The sequence below is a fragment of the Carassius carassius genome, chromosome 22, assembly GCF_963082965.1.
Source record: "Carassius carassius chromosome 22, fCarCar2.1, whole genome shotgun sequence".
Classification (NCBI taxonomy): domain Eukaryota; kingdom Metazoa; phylum Chordata; class Actinopteri; order Cypriniformes; family Cyprinidae; genus Carassius; species Carassius carassius.
In genome coordinates this window covers 4,043,502-4,066,141 of record NC_081776.1, presented here as the reverse complement: position 1 = coordinate 4,066,141, position 22,640 = coordinate 4,043,502, and the positions used below count along the sequence as shown (strand labels likewise).

At 36.7% G+C, this 22,640-nt stretch overlaps 1 protein-coding gene and 1 long non-coding RNA gene across 4 annotated transcripts in view; one reads left to right on the top strand and one right to left on the bottom strand.

Moving 5' to 3' along the window:
- Positions 1-226: 226 nt before the first annotated feature.
- LOC132098333 (uncharacterized) lies at positions 227-4,056 on the bottom strand. Of its 2 annotated transcripts, none has more exons than XR_009422876.1 (3): positions 3,854-4,056; positions 801-889; positions 227-588 (listed from the first exon to the last, which is right to left on the bottom strand). It is a non-coding gene; the product is annotated as an uncharacterized LOC132098333 (long non-coding RNA). The 2 variants fall into 2 exon arrangements; XR_009422875.1 differs by having other exon boundaries at positions 227-447.
- Positions 4,057-5,859: 1,803 nt separating this feature from the next.
- Positions 5,860-22,640, top strand: part of LOC132098735 (probable G protein-coupled receptor 85) — a 45,626-nt gene continuing 28,845 nt past the window's right edge. Inside the window, exons 1-2 of one of the 2 annotated variants that reach the window (XR_009422965.1) lie at positions 5,860-6,013; positions 7,139-9,028. Coding sequence is in view for 1 of the 2 variants with exons in the window: in XM_059504883.1 (XP_059360866.1) it covers positions 7,297-8,430 (1,134 nt within the window). In the remaining variant the exon portion in view is untranslated. Of the gene's footprint in view, positions 6,014-7,138; positions 9,619-22,640 lie in introns of those variants that run through there. The other variant, XM_059504883.1, reaches the window with a different exon arrangement.

Sequence of the window (22,640 nt, the reverse complement as noted above, 5' to 3'; positions counted from 1 at the left end):
GAGTAATGATGCTGAAAATTCAGCTTTGCATCACAGGAATACATTTTTTTTAAACGTATATTCAAATAGAAAACTATTATTTTAAGTTGTAATAATATTTCACAATATTACTGTTTTTTTCTGTATTTTTGATCAAATAAATGCAGGCTTGATGAGCAGAAGAAATTCTTTCAAAAACATTAAAAATAGTAATGTTTCCAAACTTTTGGTCTGTACTGTGTATATATATATATATATATATACAAAGAAAATTAAGATGTAAGATGTTTTGCTTGAAAGGCCACACGTTAGTCTTTGAGAGACAAAAAAAAGCTCCCGATGTAATAACCCAGGCACTGGCCCATGAAATGTTTTTGGATTTCAGTTCCTCGGATGGAGGCCTGCACTCAAGGGGTGAATTCAGAAGCGGTGGAAGAAAAAGGAGCACATCACTTCTGTGTAATTTATCTTTGTAAAAGAAAGAAGAAAAGGACAAAAAACAAACAAAACAAGAAAACAAAGTGGTTTGGTCTTAAAACCATTGATCATAAAATCGATTAAGATTTGACAGTGAACTAAATTGGAACTAGGGAATTGAGCTTTCTTCGCCTACATTTGGAGCAATATGGGGGAATAAAGACAACTGGAGGTATAATTGGATTAAAATGCAATCAAGCTACTCTAAGATTAATTGATGTCTTAATAATTAGCCCACAACTCTCAGATTTTGAGTAGAAACAATATCAGTTTTGCATATCTACCATAAAATGGAGCAGATAATTATGAAGAACACATTGAGATGCTTTGATGAAGAAACTTACCTTGAAGTCATTTCACGGTGCCCCTCTTTCAGTTGTCCAGCCATGAGTCATGAGACCCGTCGCCCATCGTCTCGGCCAGCATCTGAGCTCTGTTAAGTATTTAACATCCAGACCATTAGCACAAAAGCCACAGGACAATCCATTCGTCATGTCTCCTCAAAGGAATTCATTATGGATGTACCAAAGGTTCTGTACAAAGACTCCCATCGTTTTCAAGTCTTTGAAAGTCTTTTTCTCATCTCTACTAAGAAGCCTGTTTCAGGGCACAATTAATCACATGTGTTTTGTTCTCATATATACACACGCACACACACACATACATTTCATAGTTTTCTTAGTTTCATATATATGCTGTAATATACAATGGCAAAAAAAAATGATCTCATGTGGTGATATAAGATCATATTGCCAACTCCTACTAAGTCAGCTAAAAAAAGTACAGTATTGCTAGTCTCCAGCATATACAAGTTGTGTTTTGGATTTTGGTGTGCTGGTCTCCAGCTTCTTATATACCACCCACCTGTCTACATCATCAAGTTCACCATAAACCTACCATCACACCCGGGTTTTAGCAGTCCGTAGGAGCCATGGTCATCGATCAGCGTTTAAATCGCCAAATATCGAAAATATTAAAGTGTTTCTCTAGCAGGTCAGGACAGTGCCATTCATCTCCTGCCATATGTGCCCTGCATCCAAATGAATGCTTTAGCAGAAAGCTCGCATTTCAAACCAGGTGATAATCTCTGAGCCAGCATGGGTGAGGGAAGGGAAACGGGTCGGCAGGATGAAAAACAAGGTCGTACAAGCGCCATGGCAGGCTTACAAGGTCAATACTTTTTAGTTTGGCAGGTGTGCTCTAATTAAATTACACAGATCTGTGTGGCATGCAGACAGTGAGATGCAAAAGTGCTAAGCCCCCTCCATGATATACGCCAATTAATCTGTGGCATGGGGTAAAAAAACATCAGTAGTGGAAACATTGGAGCAGATTTGTTTCTTTAAATACAACAGGACAGAGCTGGAGTCAGAGCTGGAAAAAATCCCTAAAAAGCAACATATAGTGAGTGAGTACTAGTGAAATAAACAAACATGAGCGATCATTCATGGAACTAAGTACACAGAGTTGACATGAGGTGACGCTCTTTATATACGACTATAAATTGTCAAGAGAGACCTACCAAACAAAATGAATTATTACTGAGGACATTTGATGGCTTGATCATTTATCTTAATTTTTATCTTAGCCACTCTTCAGTGTCTCACCTGCTGTAAAGAATAATGTTTTTAAGAGGTTTCTAAAAATCAACAACAACCACACACACACACACACACACACACACACACACACACACAATCATCAAGAAACAACAACAAAACAACAACTTAATTCAATGCTAAAACTTAAGACTTGCTGTAATAAGAGATTATTGTTACTTTACCTCTATACAGACAATTATGAAATCCTTAATAGCAGGGGACCTCGAATTTAGCCAAAAACAACTTGTCAAGCCAATCCCTCAAACTAAAAGGTCGTTTCGTTTAATTTAATCAGCACAGTGTGAAATCTTTGATGGAAATGTTTTCAGTCTCTACTAGGAAATTGTAATCATTTCTAGCTCCACTGTTACGAAGCAATATCTTATTTGGATCTGACTTCTTTTGGTTAGTTTCACAAAGCTGAGAAATACGACTTCTTAATTTACTTTTGTTAGGCCACTATTAGTTTATTGATGGAAAAGTTCATGTCAGGCCCCTTTGTCTTTAAGGAAAATAATATTATATGTTTTTCTGAACACAAATATGCACATATAAGTGAGTTGTTGGGTATATTTGGGTTGCATCACACATTTTGTATTAACTACCAAAAAGTTTAATGGGTAGTTTAAAATGCACCCACTGACGATTTATCTTTAATTCTAGGCCTGCATTAATGGTGTCCCATTAAGCATTTGTGGATAATATGTGATACTTTTATTTGGATTTCATATGCCAATTATTTTATAAGGCCCTCCTCAAAGGAGCCATTCACATCCAGTGTCCATTTCCAAGATAGCTCAGTATTCAATTCATACTACAGTCAAAAGCAAATGACCTTAGCTATTACATAACCAAGACTGCAATGATTTTTTTTTCTTGGCTTGTGTTAGCTAATTAAGTTAGTAAGTAGACTAATGCCTTTTCTTTTTGTTAAACCTATAGAGCTTTTCAGTCATGAAGCCGATCGATAGGCAAACTCAGAGGAATAATTTGCGATCGATTCCCTTGAGAATTTCTTACCGATTTTTGAAATGATGGTTTTCATTTTATTATTGTTTATGATTTCGAATGTATGTAAAACTGATGTCAGATGTTTGTACACAGCAGATGCTTTCCAGATGAAGCGATCTTTAACATCTTGCAGATTTCTGTGTGCTATCTGGGTAATCCATGTTATGGAATTAAAGTCTCTTCAATGTTAACCACAGACATCATTTCTTCTCATAAATCTTAAACCATGTTATGTGAAACATAAACTCAGTGTATCATAGGCCTACTTATTTAATTAACTTATTTGAATATTTGAAACGTGTTTCTCATTAAACCAATGCTTAAAATAATACAGTGCCACGGTAGTTATTATTTGGAGCTGGTTTTGCTGGTGATCCAGCAACCATGTTCCAGAAACTCTTTTAACCAACATAAACTTGTATTATAAGCAGGTAGCTAGTTAGCTGCTCACAGCTAGTAACATTATGTTCCAATCAGCTTAAAATCACCAAATAAACATTTTAAATATTTTGCTACAAAAAAAGCACATTTGTGCGCTTTTTTCATGTGAAATTCCTAAGTTAGGGAAGAAATTACGAATCCTATTATGGCAACGTCTTAGCTCATGAATATTAAATAGCCTACGCCATGGAGACGATACCATCCAATGGTGAAAAATATTATTATTGTGATGCTGACGTTGCGTCTTTACTTTCCAATGGCTCGTCCGTCCTAGCTTTTGAATATTAGTCACTAAACCTTTCCCATAGTAGTTTTCGTAAAATCAGGAAATGCAGCGAGATCACCTGACGTGTCGTCATTGCTGTTGCGCTTCTCTCCTCGCAAGTCGCAATTGACCAACAACATGGCTCCCAAAGACCAAAATCTACGCATGATGCTCTGCCTTTTTCTCCTGACGCTCGTCCGCACCGCCGAGGCGTTTGACGGAGGAGACGCGGCGGCTTTATTGCTGGGCGCAACAGTGACGCTCGTGGGAATCTGCGCATGCATGGGCTGGTACGCGCGCACACGAAACGGCCAGTTTTGATGACTACCTGCTCATCAAGGCCTCATCCGAAAATGTGACTGAGTGCATAAAGACTGTCACGCATTTATGCTGCAAATAATTGGTAATGCGCGCAGAGGAAGGACCTATATGGATAATATGAGCTATTGATTGTATTCCTTGACGAATTATCCTCATTAAGACACTTATATTGGACACTGGATACTTCCTGTCTCTTTGGACCATGTGGGACACTTCTACAACTGCATCAGCGTTAAAACGACCATTAGATTATCACTGCATGACAACAAGATCACATTCTCTGACACATTTCTATGTGACTTGAACATACCGGTGGACATGATGTTGGTCTTCTGCCATGTTACAGTCACTGCAAGACAATCTGCTTTCAGTTTCAACTGCGTTATAAAAGCACTGTTATGAATTGTTAAATGGCTAATGCTTTCTCTGTCTATACAGTAAAGCATTCAGTGTCAATGTGCTTTACAGAAGGAGGGTGATGCTGTCTGCTTTCTGTGTTTTTGTTAACAAATTGTGTAAACTATGTGCCTATCATGTTCACGTATGAGACTGTACATCTTTTGCAAACTGAATAGAACAAGTTTGAAGTTGCATGCATTAAAATCATATTCTCTTTACTAAAACAAATATGAAAAACTAATTTTTCATTTTAGTTGTGGAAACAAGTGTTTTTTGTTTTTTTTTTTCTTGGCAAAATGTGCTTTAAAATGATCAGGATATACAAAATTTTAAAGTATTTAGACATGCAAGTCATTCCTTTTGTGTAATTTCATTAGATAATTATCAATATATGTGACATTTATTTTCAGAATGATGAGCACAGTCACTTTTCAGGCAAAATATATCACAAAGTTGTTTTAATTCGAAAGCATAAAAATTAAGACAAAAAAAGGGGTCTAAACACATGGTTGTCAGAGATTTGTGAATCATACCCATAGCTGATGTATTTTGCTAGGACACCTGTATGCACTTTACACATACATTTATCTGAAGCAACTTACACTGCAAAAAGGATGCTTTTTTTATTCAGTTCATAAACAGTTCATGCAATCATTGGTAACTGAACCCAGGACTTTGGTTTTGTTACTACATTCTACTCTAACTCGGGACTAACTGGTAAAAGGTTTTTGCAACCATTTTACATTATATCTAATGCTTTAAAATACATATTTTTTTATTATAAATGCTAAAGTGTTCAAAAAATACTTTTGTTTTTGCTGTATGTCCAGCGTGAAATATGCATCAGAATGAGACAACCGTCTTGTTTCTTATTCAGGGCAATGATGTGCATCACACACAATAGGCCGTGCCAATTATTTATGATGTGTAAGTGTATTCTGTGCTGAACCATACATGTAGTATAGGCTACTGGCTTTCTCTGAGCACATTAAAATATGCAATGAAAGTAAGGATAACCTGATTAGATGAGTCCAAGTTCAAAGTCTTGTTTGTCAAATGCAGAATATTGCTTCACAATAAATACATAAAGGCCACTATTATTTTCACTCTTCTATTTATGTATGTGAGATAAATAGATAGATAGATAGATAGATAGATAGATAGATAGATAGATAGATAGATATTGCAGTGCATAAGATAAATACAGTGACACTACTGACATAATACAGATACAGTATACACAGTAACATTTATTAAAACACATGCGACGGCACATATGACACTAGTACACTCTGATAAAGGGTAAAAGGGATCCGTGATGCTGCTGCACCCATCAGTGCAGATGCTGCTGCTGCTGGGATCACAAATAGCACCAGTGCGCATGCGCCATCCGCACCGTTTACTGTATAATCACAGTGGGGGAAAAGAGAAGGCAACAAAACTAAACCTTTTTTTTTACGGCAAAGTTAATGCTGCCATGTAAATAACCGCCAGGGAAACAAAGGGGGAATATCAACAGGTATGTTTTTAATTGATATTTTACAGCGCTGTCTCTGTTGCACTCGATATTTGCATGCATGTATTTGAAGGAATTGCTGTGCCTATAATGGACGCTCAGCCATCCAGAAATCATTCCGATTTAAAAAGCAAAGGGGAAAATAGATCGTTTGTGTACTAAAATCGCACGCAAACACCCTAAAGATTCTCTATCTGTTGCTTATTTTGATGCGATGCTCTGAAACGTGTTCAATGGTGGATGTTTTTGGAAAAATGCAACTGGATACACAAAGGCTTATTATTTTATTATAGAGAAAGGCTCTTTCCTGCATTTAATATGAAAGAAAAGGGAAGCTATTTAACAGAGTCGATTTATAGATGCCATCCATTGTTTGTTTTTTGTTTTTTACTCGAATTCGTCGACATACCAATACTAATAAACAATAAATGTGGGTTAGAGGAAAAAATTGAAATGCAATTCTAAAGCTTGTGCTTATTTCACCCAAATGACTTGCATTAAATTGTTGTTGCACTGAACGTCTCTATGAAAGAGAAAGACAAAAATAACCTATATGTATTTAAGATATAACATGATGCATTTCTTCATATTCCTTTATACTGTTCATGACTGATTTGATTCATGACTGATTTTACACAGTATCATGATAAATAGAGGGAATAAACATGATCAGATTCTGCAGGATCTTTGGGTGTGATCAACAGCTTTTCTTGCTGCATTTTGACAAATGTTACTTTCGGATAAGCGGATATCATTATATTTCAAGTCTTTTTCCATCATACCACGGATGAATACGCTTCTAGACAGATGTCTAGTCGTGGTGATGAGCATCTTGTCGACTCCACTCTGTTCTTTGCCATTATTTATTTAATTTGCTGTGGATAAGGGGGGATGTTGGGGGTGGGGGTCTGTTATTTTAACCAGGATTTTTGTTGGTGTCCAACGCTGAGTCTTTGTGTTGAATTAAGCAACTGTATGAGCTTGGCTTAGATGGCATACCGTTGCAGCCGCAATTTCTTATGCAATTAGAAAAGCAATCTCAATGACAAAAGAAATGAGCAATGCAATGCAAAGCCCCCCAGTTTGTTTTGTGTGAGTGAATCCTAATGGGTGGATCATGTTTTTCAGGAATCCTTTTAGGTGTGATGAGACAAAGGAACAAAGGATGTCTTAGAAGAGAGGCAGCGATGAACAAGGCTGGAACCTGCTTCAAAGCACACCAGATGGATCTATTGCTTCCTCTCCATCCAGATCATGATACTTGGCTAAAGCTTTAAGCATTCTCTATGATCCCTTCTCCATCTATGGCGAACTACAGCCATGCAGGGGACCACAACATCTTGCAGAATGTCTCTCCGCTTGCCACTTTCCTTAAACTGACCTCCCTGGGTTTCATCATCGGCGTTGGTGTGGTCGGAAACCTCCTGATCTCCATCCTGCTGGTCAAAGACAAGAGCCTTCATCGAGCGCCCTACTACTTCCTTCTGGACCTCTGCGCTTCGGACATCCTCCGCTCGGCCATCTGCTTCCCCTTTGTGTTCACCTCCGTCAAGAATGGCTCAGCCTGGACTTATGGCACACTGACCTGCAAAGTGATCGCCTTCTTGGGCGTGCTCTCCTGTTTCCACACTGCCTTCATGCTGTTCTGCGTTAGCGTGACGCGGTACCTGGCCATCGCCCACCACCGCTTTTACACCAAGCGGCTGACCTTCTGGACATGCCTGGCCGTCATATGCATGGTGTGGACTCTGTCGGTAGCCATGGCGTTCCCTCCAGTGCTGGACGTGGGCACATACTCCTTCATCCGCGAGGAGGACCAGTGCACCTTCCAGCACCGCTCCTTCCGCGCCAATGACTCATTGGGCTTCATGCTGCTCCTTGCACTCATCCTCCTGGCCACCCAGCTTGTCTACCTCAAGCTCATATTTTTTGTCCACGACCGCCGAAAGATGAAGCCGGTGCAGTTTGTTCCTGCCGTCAGCCAGAACTGGACCTTCCACGGCCCGGGGGCGAGTGGCCAGGCCGCAGCAAACTGGCTGGCCGGCTTCGGCCGGGGCCCCACGCCTCCGACCCTGCTGGGTATCCGGCAGAACAGTAATGCGGCGGGCCGCAGGCGTCTGCTGGTGCTGGACGAGTTTAAGACTGAAAAGAGGATAAGCAGGATGTTCTACATCATTACCTTCTTCTTCCTGAGCCTGTGGGGACCCTACCTGGTAGCCTGCTATTGGAGGGTGTTCGCCCGAGGCCCAGTGGTCCCGGGAGGCTACCTGACAGCGGCCGTGTGGATGAGCTTTGCCCAAGCAGGAGTCAACCCCTTCATCTGCATCTTCTCCAACCGGGAGCTTCGGCGATGCTTCAGCACTACACTCCTGTACTGCAGAAAATCCAGGTTACCGAGGGAACCCTACTGTGTTATATGAAGGTTTGATGTCATTTCTTGTTTATCCGATGTGGTTTTTGTTTGGATGCCCTGGTTGATCAGGGATGTGTTCAGTTGTACAGCTCTCTCCTCCTCCTGTTCCTCTCACTCCCTTTTTGAGGCCTGTAGTTGAACCATCTGAATGGAATGGAATGGACAGAGGAGGACAAGTCCCGCGTTTATGTTCTAGTAAACAACCAATGCGAAAGGCCATTTAAAACCCAATACGCAAAAAAAAGAAGAAGAAAAAATATCTAAAAAAATATAAAACAAAATGGAAAGAAAATAAAAAAAATGGATACATCAAGAAGGGACTGATCTTTGCTTTGGATATCTGGGAGACTCTGGAAAGGGTGTAAAGAAATCAAACTGTTACCTTAAGGAATCATTGGAATTTGTGTCTAAAAAGTTGCACTAATGAGAAGCCCCGAAGATGCTTTTATTCTCTCCGTTGCATTGCAAGGATGTCTTGTTTTTCCCAAACTGAAATACGAATGCTTTAATCTGAAACAGACTTCTCTTTCACTGTAAGTAAACAAAACATGTGGGGTGACTAACTGTTGGAATACACCTTCACGAGAGGATAAATTGGTTTAAATGTAAGTGATATCTTTTTTCCTTTTAGGGTGGGGATGGGGCGGGCTGGTGGGCGGGCCTTAAGAGGGCGGGTATTGTCGTGTGGTTTCCGGAATTGCAACTTAAATTATTTTCTGTAGTTTTATGATCCATATGGTATGTCTCTGTTGTCTGGCAATGTTATTTTCTTATCTCATTTTTCTAAGTCTAAAAACTAATGTTTGAATTTTAAAATGTTGCTCTTGAGAACCTTGTACTTAAACTGACAGTGGAGAACCAGTTAAGCTAAGTTCAGTGTGGCATATCCATGTACCCGAATACGCAAATTTTGTTACAGATACCACTCCAGCTGTTCTTGCCTTAATGGTTCTGGTGTATTCTTCATGTTTTCATTCGCAAGGTGAGGGTTGTTTTCTAAATCCACTCCTCTAAAATGTCTCCTTGAAGCATTTCGGGAGGCTTTCCACATCAGGGCGAAGTGCATGCTCATTTGAAAAACAGTATCCACCACCACTATCACAGGCACAGATCGTGCACCGGCAGCCCATTTCTTACCCTGTAATGTTTGCTACACCACACCAAGTGCGCAGAGCACAGGGAGCATGTGTGCGCGGACGTCTGTGCGTGAGTGTGTGTGTGTGTGTGCGTGTGCGTGTGCGTGCGTGCTTGGCAAACAGCTGTCATGTCAAGACCAGAGCCTTAGTCTGAAATCTTGCACAATTTGTAAAAAATGTAATAGGAAAAACAAAAAAACACTGTATTTAAGGCACAGAGTCTTGTTTCTACTTTCCCAACATTTGCTCTCTACTAATTGTTTTGATTAACTTACTTTTTTCTCTTGTGGCCATTTTATTATCTATTCTGTATTCTTTTTGTATATTATAGGTAGATAGTGTGTAAGTTTGTGAGTCTTTCATTTTGAAGTCCCAAGTGTGAGTACTGTTTAAGTTAGGACTGCAATTGCTGAAAGTTAACTGTGTAATCTGTTGCTTACATTTTTGAAAATAAAATTTTACATTTTGCAAAGTCTGTTCTTGCTATTTACTCTTAAAAGCACCGGCCTGGTCCCATGGTTGGTTTAGCAGCCCCAAATCGAAATGAAAGCTCAATTAGAGAGGAAAACATGTATAAATATTAACCGAGGCAGGCTAACAAGCACATCTTTGCTATTAATGATCGCTTTGCATTGAACCGTCATGATTAGTCTCTCGCTAATATGTTTCTGTGGCCTGTTTGTGTTCCTGTTTAATTACTGTAAAAACGTTCTCTTGTCTCCTTTCTGATATTACTCCATGAAATGAGGCTTGCTCTATGTGCTTTTGCCATTATGTGCTTTGTCACTTTACCTCTTCATCTTCTCTCTTTCATTTCTGGCTAATTTCAGACTGTGTGGAGTTTGTTTGTATGCCTCTTTTTTTTTCCCTTGTGAGCGCTGTTGAAAGTGATGAATTAACTCTGCATTCTGCAATTCAATACAACAACAGAGTTTTTCTCTGTTAAATGTTACGTTTTTGATGCATATTTCGAGCTGACCTGAAAAATTATTTCTAGTGGGCATGCATTTGCTACAAAATAACCCACTGTTATTATGTGAGGAGTGTCATTAATATGACCGGGAAGTTCTTTAACTGCAGCCTTCATCAGATCCATTTTGATTTTGTAGGCAACCAGGGTTGTTTTCATTTGAGTCCACTAGCCCTTAAGTAATAGGACACTGGTTAGAACAGATCCTGCCAAATATTTTAACAGCCTCAATTTAAAGCCTTGGGTTTTATGTAAACACCCATAGAAATGTTGACATATGTGGGATGCTGTACATCTTAATTAGAAATGGGGGTTCTTGAGCAAGGCCTGGTGCATTTATTTTGTGATTTTAGCTGTAGTTTCCTGTGTAAAGGTCAACATTGCCTTATGACCTCATGTTGAAATTATATATTCAAAAGTGTCAAGTAAGACACTTTCCTGTCTCTATGATTCATGTCTTTGAGATTAAAGTAATATCTCTACTTAATGTATTTTAATTGTGCCAGTTAAATTATACAATTTCCTATGGGTTTTATGCTAACCCCTCGCTCACTATTAAGCTCAAGAAATATGAATTCTTTCAACTGACTTTCTTTAAATTGATTAATTTGTAGTTTTTTTCTTAGAGGTGCACAAAGTAATTTTTTGTTTATGTCTTGTCTAAAACATGATTTTTGAAATACTATTCTATGCAAAAGACCACCAAGATTCATTTACCAATGCCATTGTAGAAATACTTTACCCATAGGCATATTTGATTTATTAATTCTGCAACCAAATGTATGGTTAAAGTATGTTGGCGTACTGCCCACGAGGCTAATGGCACTGACAAATGTCAAACCTCTTTCAATTAGAAAAAAATATTTAGTGCACATTGAATGTTAACCCTAACCCTTACCTGTTACACTTTTAAAAATCAAGGTTCCAAAATGAGATTTTCCTACCAATTCAATAGATGAACCATTTTCATAGTGTGGAGAATATTTTAATAATCTGAAGGATCTTTTTTCATTTTAAAGAACCTTTTGTGCAATGGATTCGTTCCAGGGATGTTAAAGGGTTACTCCACCCTAAAATGAAAATTTTGGCATTAATCACTTACCCCCATGTTGTTACAAACTCGTAAAAGCTTTGATTTGAAAGAAAACAGCGCATCAGAGTGTACGCTGCTGGCTTTCAGCGGATATTCTCCAAAATGGCACCAAGTGATGCAAAGAGACACAGAGGAGATGAATTGTTAAATAAAGTAGTTATTTTTGTTTTCTTCACATACAGTACAAAAAGTATTCTCATCGCTTCAGAAATTTACGGTTGAACCACTGATGGCAGATGGACTTTTCTGAAGATGTCTTTCATACTTTTCTGGAGGAGTAACCCTTTAAAGGTTCATGGAACCATTTATGCCAATAAAGAACCTTTATTTTGTGTATTGAAATTTATTAACCATCCATATGAAATATGATTACTTTTATTTGAATCACATTTACTTTCTTAATTTATAGGTGAAAAAACATGGCAACCTCTCTTATAAATCTCTTATAAATCTTATAGTATGATAAATTTCATTCTAGCTTAACTGTGATGCCCACTGTTTACAATCCAATCAATTGCAAATTACCCATATTTTTCTCACTGAATATTCAATTTCGCTCATAAATACATAACATTATATTAGTAAAATGGGTTGCAAATGTTTTTATGTTCAACTAACTTTCTTCTCTGCATAGAACATGATGTATTCTTCATCTAGACTTGTGAGAGTCCCGCAGTCCATAACATGACTGACCAGTCAGGCAGAGGCCCCTCCTGTTGCATGCTGATGTACTGCTTTATGCACAACTGCTCCATCAGTTCATTACCTGACGTGTGCAAGGCAGGTGGAGCATAGTAGATTGGTGAAGGGGCGATAGGGGGAGGTTCATTACAGCACTGTTAGCTCGAGCTGTAAAGCACGATTGGAGCCACAAGGTCCTCGTTTCTCTCAGCATCCCTGGTGAAATTTCACAGAGCCGGCTAAAAGTTATCAGTGTTTCAGGAGATGCCTAGTGCTGTCGAGGCAGAGCTGGAACAGCAGGAGTTTATTGTAGCTTTCGAGGGGTCAAAGAACTCCTCGAATGTAACGCTTGCAGATCGATACCTAAAGTGAACAATAATGGAGAAGTCATTGTGTTCATTGTTAAATTTGTGCCCTACAAACAAATTGACTCGATGCTAACTACAGCAGAGGGGTTCGGCAGTGTGGTTTCAATCAATCCACATTCTGCTGTATTAAAACACAAATATTAGCGTTAATGTTGTTAAAGCTGAACGGTGTCACTTTTCTGATATGATACTCTGTTTGCGTGACACGCTTCACTTTTAACAGAGATTTATAACGTTAAGCAGAGCTTCTACACATTTGTTGACAAGCTGTCCAGAAGACGTCTGGATGGGTTTCGAATGCCCTTTATCTGGAAGAAAAAATGCATGCGGAGTGCAAGATGGAGGTGCTTGAATGAAAGGCTAATAAAAATCAAGATGATGATGGCTGTTCCCTTGGGATGCACTGTATTGCTATATTTATCGTCATTCACATTCCTGTAGCAGCCCACCGGGGCCTTTGAATACAAATGATCAGGCAGACCGGACCATAAGTATGTGTGCATGACTAGATCCTTGTCTCAAAAAGTCTGCAAACTTAGTTTTAGCCGCTTGTCACACTGCTGGCTTTGAAAAGTATCTCCCTGCTTTTAATAATAACTGATTCAATTGCGGGATATGAATAGAAGAAGCTTCAAAGGGTTTCTTCAGCTTATTTAAATAGATAGTTCATAGAACTTATTATAAGTGGTCATTATTTACAATCTTCAGATCATTATGTCTTCTGTGGAACAAATCAGGTGAAAAGTAGAAATGTTACACCAGTAAGTGGCGGTAAGTGGCTTCTTTTTGAGTGATTTATTGAATCTGAATTTTTGATTTTTTTATTGAATTTATTTTAATCATTTAACAGTTTGTTCAAAAACACTGATTCGCTCATGAAAGAAACAAGTCACACTTAAGTGAGTAATTGAATCAATCATTCAACTGATTTGTTTAAAATCACTGATTCATTCATGAACGAAACAAGGGACTTTTTATATGCACAATTCATTCAAAAGCACTTATTTATTCATGAAAATAAACACCATTGTGCTTGTTCGAAGATTCATATTTTGCATTTAAATTTGCTTTGACTTTGACAAAAATAAACCAAATATCTTGCAATATCATGTCTAAAATGTAAGCTACCCCATTTTATCTCGTTTACTAAACTGTTGTATAGAAGCAATATTACATTTGCAATGTAACATAAATTACTAACATTTGTAGTGTTTTGTCCATTATTAAATTGTATAAATATATATATATTTCTTTTACTATTTTTATTTATCTTTAATTTATATCTCAGTTTTAGTCATTTTAGCACTTAAATTTATTTTATTAAAAGTAAGTTGCCAAGGCATTTTTCATTTTAGTTTTTCAACTACTATTCATTTCTAACTTTATTTTAGTTTTATTTTAATGAATGACTTTATATTACTTTTACTTGTAGTTAACAATAACAACACAGACAGATGGCTGCGTACAGGTAAAAAAAAAAATACAGTTCATAAAAAAAAATTAAAATAACTCTGTATGAGTTTGTAATGACATGACAATAAATAATGACATTTTCACTTTCACTTGTAGTTTTTTTTTGTTTGTCATATCTTGTCGGAATGAAGGATTGAAATGTAGTTTAAAGATACTCCATATTCATCCCTCTTGCCTGAGTTAAATTACACCATCACAGAGGAATCCATACATCAGATCACCAGTGCCACAATCAGCAATGGATGACGTGCACACCGGCTGCTTATTTTTCTGACATCATGTTGACATAGGACATTATTCATTCATTCTCAATCATTTCCTACACGTCAGTGCTGCATAAACAGCGATTTTCTGCTGGAGATCAAATATCTTTCCTATAGCTGCGTCTAAATGTTTGCTTTTGTATTCTAACTACTGACATGTCCCCTTGAAACCCCTTTAGGGTGACTACTGAATCAACACACTGCTGTAGATGCTTCGCTCAGGTTTCTGAGAGAGCTAATGGAACTACATGTTATTTAATAAAAAATGAGTCAGTTAACTTCAAAGACAGACAAATTGTTATGATAAATGTGACGTTGTTTTTCAGTGTGCAAATGATTCTATATTGTATGTGCATTATAGCAGTTTACTAATGCTAGATCAATGTTTCACAACTGGTTTTGCTTCGGGGCCCAGATTTGACATTGCACATCAATTGGGGAGTACAAAAATTGTGCAAAATTGAATGTCAATGGTTTCATGCTCTTGGCAGTCAATAATTCACCTCACAAAACACACTGTGCTTGACACACACATCCATAGTTATCCTTTTTATAAGCGCACCTATATTTAATGTAGTTTGGGTTGTATTTTCTTTAACCTAATGTGGTTTTATTGAGGGTTTTTGAAGATGAAGTTATATCACACAACGTGGCGATGTCACCGTGTGCCGAATTAGTTGAATCTGTGTCAAAAAACGTAACATTAACAAGAAAATATGAGAAGAGTTTTATAAGTATTAAGTCTAAAATATATCCATATGTCATGTTTTTTCTATACTTTCCACAATCAGAATAGACCCATTTTGGGGTTGCAACAGCCCAGTCGAGCACCAATGCTTTAAGAGCATTGTGATGGTTCCTGCAGCGAATGGGTTCAATGGTCAGAAATCTTTGTCATCTCATTTCCAGCCTCATGTAGTCGTACAACAAGCTGTGTTTGATATACAAGGACAGGATGACAGGATGATTGACACAGAGTCAAATGATGAGACTACAGGAAGTGTCAGCATAAATGGGGCATGCAGTACAGACCACCAGTGGAAACGCTTCTGTTTTATAATTTAATTAATTAATTAGCATTTTAATTGACTCAGATTATTGCAATGAAATATTGTACGCTAAAATTATGGTTTATGTGAATTAAAACGCATAACATGACGACTTTGTCTTGTAGTGTGCACTTGGTCAAAAAATATGGAAACCCATTTCCGACACAGAATTTAAATGATAATATATATATATATATATATATTATCTTCACAAATAGAACTGCGACATATAAAATTCAAAATTGCGAGTTTAAATCTTACAATCCTGACTTCTCAGAATTGCAAAATGTTCCCTCACAGTTTCTATGTTATAACTCGCAAGTGTGAGACAAACTCGCAATTCTGAGAAGAGAAGCCTAAATTGTAAGATATAAACTCGCAAATATAAGAAAAAATTCAGAATTGTGAGATAAAATGTCACAACTACCTTTTTTTTTTACTTTTTATTCTGTGGTCAGGGGGAAAAAAACTAAATTGCAAGATTTGCACAAGAAGAATCTTGGATTTGTATGAAAGAGTCAGAATTCTGAGATTATATCTATCAATAGCTGCTTTTTTTCTCAGAATTACGGGTTTACATCTTGCAATTCTGATGTTACGTCTCACAATTATTGAAAAACAAAAGTTGAATCTCAATGAAAGAGTTCTGTCTTTCTCGGTACATCAAATCATTCCTGAAGCGGTACTGAAAGTGAGGGTATCCTCATATCTTTGGACCCAGCTGGAAAATAAGGGGTTTGCTCCGTCACTCTTACCAAACAGATACAAATCTGAGAAACTCATGGATCTGTGCCTGGAAGATGGGAATGAAGTGGAAAGCTGAAAAAAATAAGCTTTGATTGTGGTCAAACCAGCAGCTCCTCTCTAACTACCACATGCTGGCCCTGCTTGGTTTTGCTGGCAATGTGTTTAAATACCAGAAGGATAAAACAGACCACCACAAACATTTTCCCTTCGCTTGATGAAATATTTAGAAGCCACTCAGTGGAGGATATATTCAGATGCTGTTTTTTCCAGGAATGAATTCTAGCTTTAAAAATGGCAGATTTTTCAAGCTCTTTATATCACATTTGTTTGTACTGCATAGCCAACAGTATGATGCATATATTTTGTGTAACTTTATTTCTCTTCCTTAATGCACTAGGCAAGATTTTATTGCATTTTCTGGTGTATATTCACCCTACTGTAAAAAAATGACTGGGAAAATTCAATAATGAGACATAATGTTTTATCTTTAGAGTGTGTGATGTGATTAATTTAATCAATATGCTCTCCAATATGATTTTAATGTACCATGCAATACTGTACTTACATATTCATTGATATCTATCTATCTATCTATCTATCTATCTATGTATCTATCTATCTATCTATCTATCTATCTATCTATCTATCTATCTATCTATCTATCTATCTATCTATCTTTGTCTGTCTGTCTGTCTGTCTGTATTTATAATGCTTTATAAGGTATTACTTACAATTTAATTATCATTTGTTTCTAAAATGTGTTGTAACAAAGCAAAATTATTTTGTGCACATACAGCACATTATTGTCTGCACAGTTTGCAATTTTTCTGTATGCATTGGATACTCAAATTATAAAGTGTGCATTATATATCTCATTGATCATCCACTATTTAATTAATCTGCCTTGATCAAAACATTTTAAAAAGAGTAATACTTTCTTGAATGCAACTCACTTTATAAATAGTGACACTAAAAACAATAGGATTCATGTAGTACACAAACTACATGTGGTCCAACATATCAATTTATGGCTCAGCCAATGGAGTGAGTTTGGGGTGTGACTTCTTGTTTGAGTGTCCAATGGTTGATTGGGGGCGGAGTTTAAATGGACATTTGAAAAAGCCACTGGACTGGAGTCAAAAAAAGTGCACTAATTAATTTTATACTCTTTTAGTGTTTCCATTTTATATGTAAGTATTTATTTATTGATATTTTGATGAATTATATCCGCTTATGATATCATCATGTGTTCAAAACCCATAATTACACACTTCATCTTAAATATTAATTATGTAAATGGCCGTTTCTTGAAAAAACTCCATATTTATTTATACTCGTGAAGAATCTCAAGAGGAGTCGCTCTGGCAGCTTGAGAATCTAGATCAACGATGATGGCATTCGTCAGATGACACAGATTAACCAATTATCACCGCTTCACCTCATAAACCTCAGCATAATTAGAGTGCTACCTTTTTGTCATCCCAAATGATTGTGTTTTGGAGCTCGTGCTGGTCTGATCGTGTTTGTCAGCCACGCTGATGATGCATTAGTCGTATTTTATGTGTGTCGATAGTTTCCAAGGTAACTAACTCCTCTCTGTGAATAATGCAGTGTTATAGAGTGTATAAGAGACTCTCTTGTTACTATAAGCTGACAGCATCAGGGATTAAATAAACGTATCATTACCCCCTCTTTGTTTAATAGAGGAAAACATCTACTGTCCCTGATGTGGTAAGGATGTACTGCTCAAGAGCACAATGGTTCAATGCAAGGTTTGAACTTACAACCTTACAATTACCAGCTCTGACTGCTGGAATTGCAACTTTCCACATGCATGTACACAGTTAATAACAGATTTTCAGGAAAACAAAAAAACAACTACACTCAAATCAAATGCACAAATGAGAAAATTTCAGATTTGCTTAGCCAACATTGCAACATGCAGAGATAGCCATGTGCATCAGAATTTGTAGCATAGATACATTAAGCAAACCTATTTTGGACTGTGTTCCCTTCTCAATAGAGCATAGCCTTAAGTTTCATTTAGCTTAATACAACAGTTACACTTACCTGTAAATAACAAGCAAACATTTTCCATTAATCGGTTTACTACAATATATTAAAACCGATTTATTATGTACTATCCATTCAGTGAAACTAGTCTCTGAAGAATAAACAAAAACATTTTCAAATGTGCAGTGATATACGCAATGCTAACAATCCCCTGATGAAAAATGACTTTTTTTGAAAGTCTGTGAATCAAGTAGGAATATCCCAAAATTTACTTTGAATCAGTCTTTATTTTATCATTTATATACTATTATAGTACTTATTACTATTTAGAATCATCTTTTATTCATAAATATTTCTACATTAAATTAAAAATCTTTTTAGCTTTATTTTCATCTTCATAATATTAGTTTATAACTTTTTTTTTATTTTTTATCTTATTCCAGCTCCGAAACTATTTTCCATTTTGGTTGACGTCAACTCTATTTTTTTAAACCCTGCATCTTTTTAAAAACCATTTAATTTCTGATGTATATTTCTTTTTCTTTCACATTATGGAAGTAAAATGGATTGCAAATGCAGCTTTAAAACTCAAAAATATATCCACTGCTTGAAACCTTGCTGCTGTGATTTTACCCTTTTTGAGGTCACACAAATTACGATTTATTAATGTGTCAAAAGCTTCAGAACGACTCTGACTTGTTTTACAAGCATAGCCCTTGAAAACCTTGAGGGTTAAAGTGGGTCAGACCCATCATTGAGGATTTAAGAGCCACTGCTGCCATTTTATTCATGCATTTACATCTGTGTAATTTACACAAGCGCAAGAGGAATCTTGCAGGGATTGTATCTGCATGCAGCGCTACACACACCTGCTTATATATTTCCTGACTGCAGACACCATTAGCATCAGATAAACCTGAAAAGATTAGGATAGTTCACCAAGGTTCTGTACTTAAGTAACCAGTGTCTCGTGCAGCGGGAGCAGTTTGCATAATTAGAGTCGACACAATGCAAAGAAAAATATCTCTTCCTCTCTCCCTTTAACACATCTTCCAGGAGAAAATCTTGCACAGTGTGCAAATAAAAAAGCAAGTAGGTTTACTGGACATACGCATGGCCTTTAGTGTTGTCACCCCTTCATGGCTTGTCAGAAAGGCCTGTTGGACCGAAGGGCCTGGAAATAACAGCTCCGCGAGATTCTGCTGTGAGACTTGGCCACTGATTCCACCTCGTTCTAACAGAGATATCACTTAAACCAAACGAGCCCCATCGGATCACGGGGGTCAAGTGCACTTTGTGCTCCAATTAGATCACAAATGGGACTTTGTGTAATTACGTCCATGAAGCACTGTAGCAAGGACAGCGCTATTCAGTTTGATTCAATGAAATAAAACAGTTGGAGAAGAATCAGGTGTGATCTGTTTGTTGACAGATGTGGAGGTATGTTTCCATTCACCTGAAACGACCGTCTGCCATAGTGTGTGGACACTGAGAAATCAATGCTAGCGAAAATGTACTGTTTTTAAAAGCAAGACATTGATTGATAAGCAGTTTACTAAGGTTTTTTTTGTTTTTTTGTTTTTTGTAGCGCGGGGAGTGAAAGAAGCAATATTGCTTACTTAACTACATTTCCAATTGCATAATCTTAGCTGTTTTAAATAGTGTAGCAAGCTATCAAGCTATTTTTGACAACACATAGCAGTGTATCACTGTTTTTTTCAGTGCAAATTTGCCTTGCAGCCTAACATCTGATTGAGCTGATGACATAACCAAACACAGTTCCCTAGAATATCTCCCAAACAGAAGTTTCATTCATTTTGGGGGGATTGGGTTCGTTCAGACTGATTCATTGATTTCATTGAGGCTATTCTACTTATATATATATATATATATATATTAGGTAAATTCTGCCTTATCACCATTTATTATTAAATGTATTATAGTCTTTATTAATTTTATTAATTTTACAAGTTTATTTTTAAATTCAGGCTATTGGGTTCGTTCAGAACGATTCAACAATTTAAGCAATTTTAATTTATTTCTGTAATGCATAAATATTCTATGACAGTTTATTATGGTGTTTGCTCATTTTATTAGGTGTTGTTAGTGTAAATTAATCTATCTATCTATCTATCTATCTATCTATCTATCTATCTATCTATCTATCTATCTATCTATCTATCTATCTATCTATCTATCTATCTATCTATCTATCTACAGTGGCATGCGAAAGTTTGGGAAACCCTTGCAGAATCTGTGAAAATGTGAATAATTTTTACAAAGTAAGAGATCATACTAAATGTTATTTTTTATTTAGTACTGTCCTGAGTAAGATATTGTACATAAAAGATGTTTACATTTAGTCCACAACACACACACACACACACACACACACACAAAGCTGAAAATATTAAAATAGCCCCATTCAAAAGTTTGGGAACCCTTGGTTCCTGTGTTGTGATTCGACAGCAGCTGAGCACAGGCTGCCCTCCTGGAAATGTGATTGGGCTAGTTTTGGACTAGTTTTGAGAAGCAAGTGGGCAGGATTTGTTTTGAAAACCTAGCAATCCCATCTAGTTAACAAAGCTAAACAGCGTTGCCCTTTGTGTAATAAGTTACAGAAACTGTTAAACGCACCAACTTAAATAATAAAATACACTTACCGGTTGTGGTCCATAAACAATGCCTTCTCCAGACAAAGAGGGAACTGCTCCATCTTTCAAGAATAATCTTGAATGAGATTGAGGAAGCTCGCTGTCCTCAGCAAAATGTGCTGCACATAGTTTTACATGTGGATTATAATTTTCGGGGGAACCGAGTTAAACATAAATTGTAACTATTAATCTAAGATAAGTACAGCGTCCCTGGGAAGGCCAAACAAAAAAGATTGGACTCCGAGATGAAAATAACAGCGTTTCGACGACATGGCAACAAACACAAACGCAGCTCTTCCTCTTCTCCGTCGGAGCGCAACAAGACCACGCCCCCTTTTTGTGTATTCATGTGGGCAGAGGTTAGTCAAAAAACTGTTTTAGTGACGTCATTACTGCAGGAACTAGAGGGATGTAGTCCAAACTGGTCTTTTGATGTAGGCGAATTCTGTTAAATAAAATATCTCGCTTGGCATTGAACTTTGACCTTTCGAATTTTACAGATATTGTTTATACTCTAACAACAACATTACACACTAACTAAAGTATAAAACCTTGGGATCACGAAGAATGGGACCTTTAAGAACTAAGGGTTCCCAAACTTTTGAATGGGGTTATTTTTATAATTTCAGCAATTTTTTTGTCTTGTTGACTATATGCAAACATCTTTTATGTAAAATATCTTACTCAGGACAGTACTTAATAAAAAAATAACATGCATTTAGTATGATCTCTCTTATTTTTTGAAAATTATTCACAATTTCTAAACTTCTACATGCCACTGTATCTATATATCTATATATATGGAGATATATATATATATATATATATATATATATATATATATATTTGAGCTATATTTAAATTAATTTCACTGTTTCTATGTCTCTGCTTGTTTGTGTTCTCGCATTTCAGATGGTAAGGATTTTTCAGCGACCCTTTCTACAATTACATTGTCAAACAAGTTACTGATTTCATGAGAGAATCATTTGAATCATTAATCGATTCATTCAAAAACACTGATTCATTATATGACCCTCTTCATGATTGAGCGACTTTAATAATTTATTTAATGATTTGTTCAAAAGACTGATACATTTACTAACAAAACAAGTGACAGTCTTTATGGGAGAGCCATTTAATCATTCATAATCCCAAAAATATTAATTCAGCCAGGAACCTAACAAATATTATCTATACTGAGTAAATCATTCACTCAACTGATCTGTCCAAAAACATACGCATGTCTTTATGAATTAGTTACTGAATCATTCCCTCAATGGACTCATTCATAAACACGGATTCATTCAGGAATGAAACAAATCGCTGTTTCTATGAGAAAGTCACTGAATCATTCACTCAAACGATATGCTCAGAAACAGTGATTCATTCAGCAACTAAACATGTAGCTTTACCTCTATGAATGAATCACTGAATTGTTAATTCAAACTATTCATTCAAAAGCAAGAACGAAATTTGATTGTCTTTACAAGTGAATCATCCATTTAACGATTTGTTCATAACCACTGATACATTCAGAAACAAAAATCAGTGACTAGCTGGTTAGGAGAATGATTCATTTATATATTCGGTGATGTAATAAAGGCAGTTTGCATATTAGCATATTAATTTCACTAAAAATGTTTGCAAAACAAATAAGAAGTCCTCAAGTCTTTAATAATAAGGCCTTAAGTCCCTTTTTATAAAGTAGGGAGATGATGGGGCAAAGATGAGCACTCAGTAAATGCTTCTCAATACTCTAATTGCTGCTTC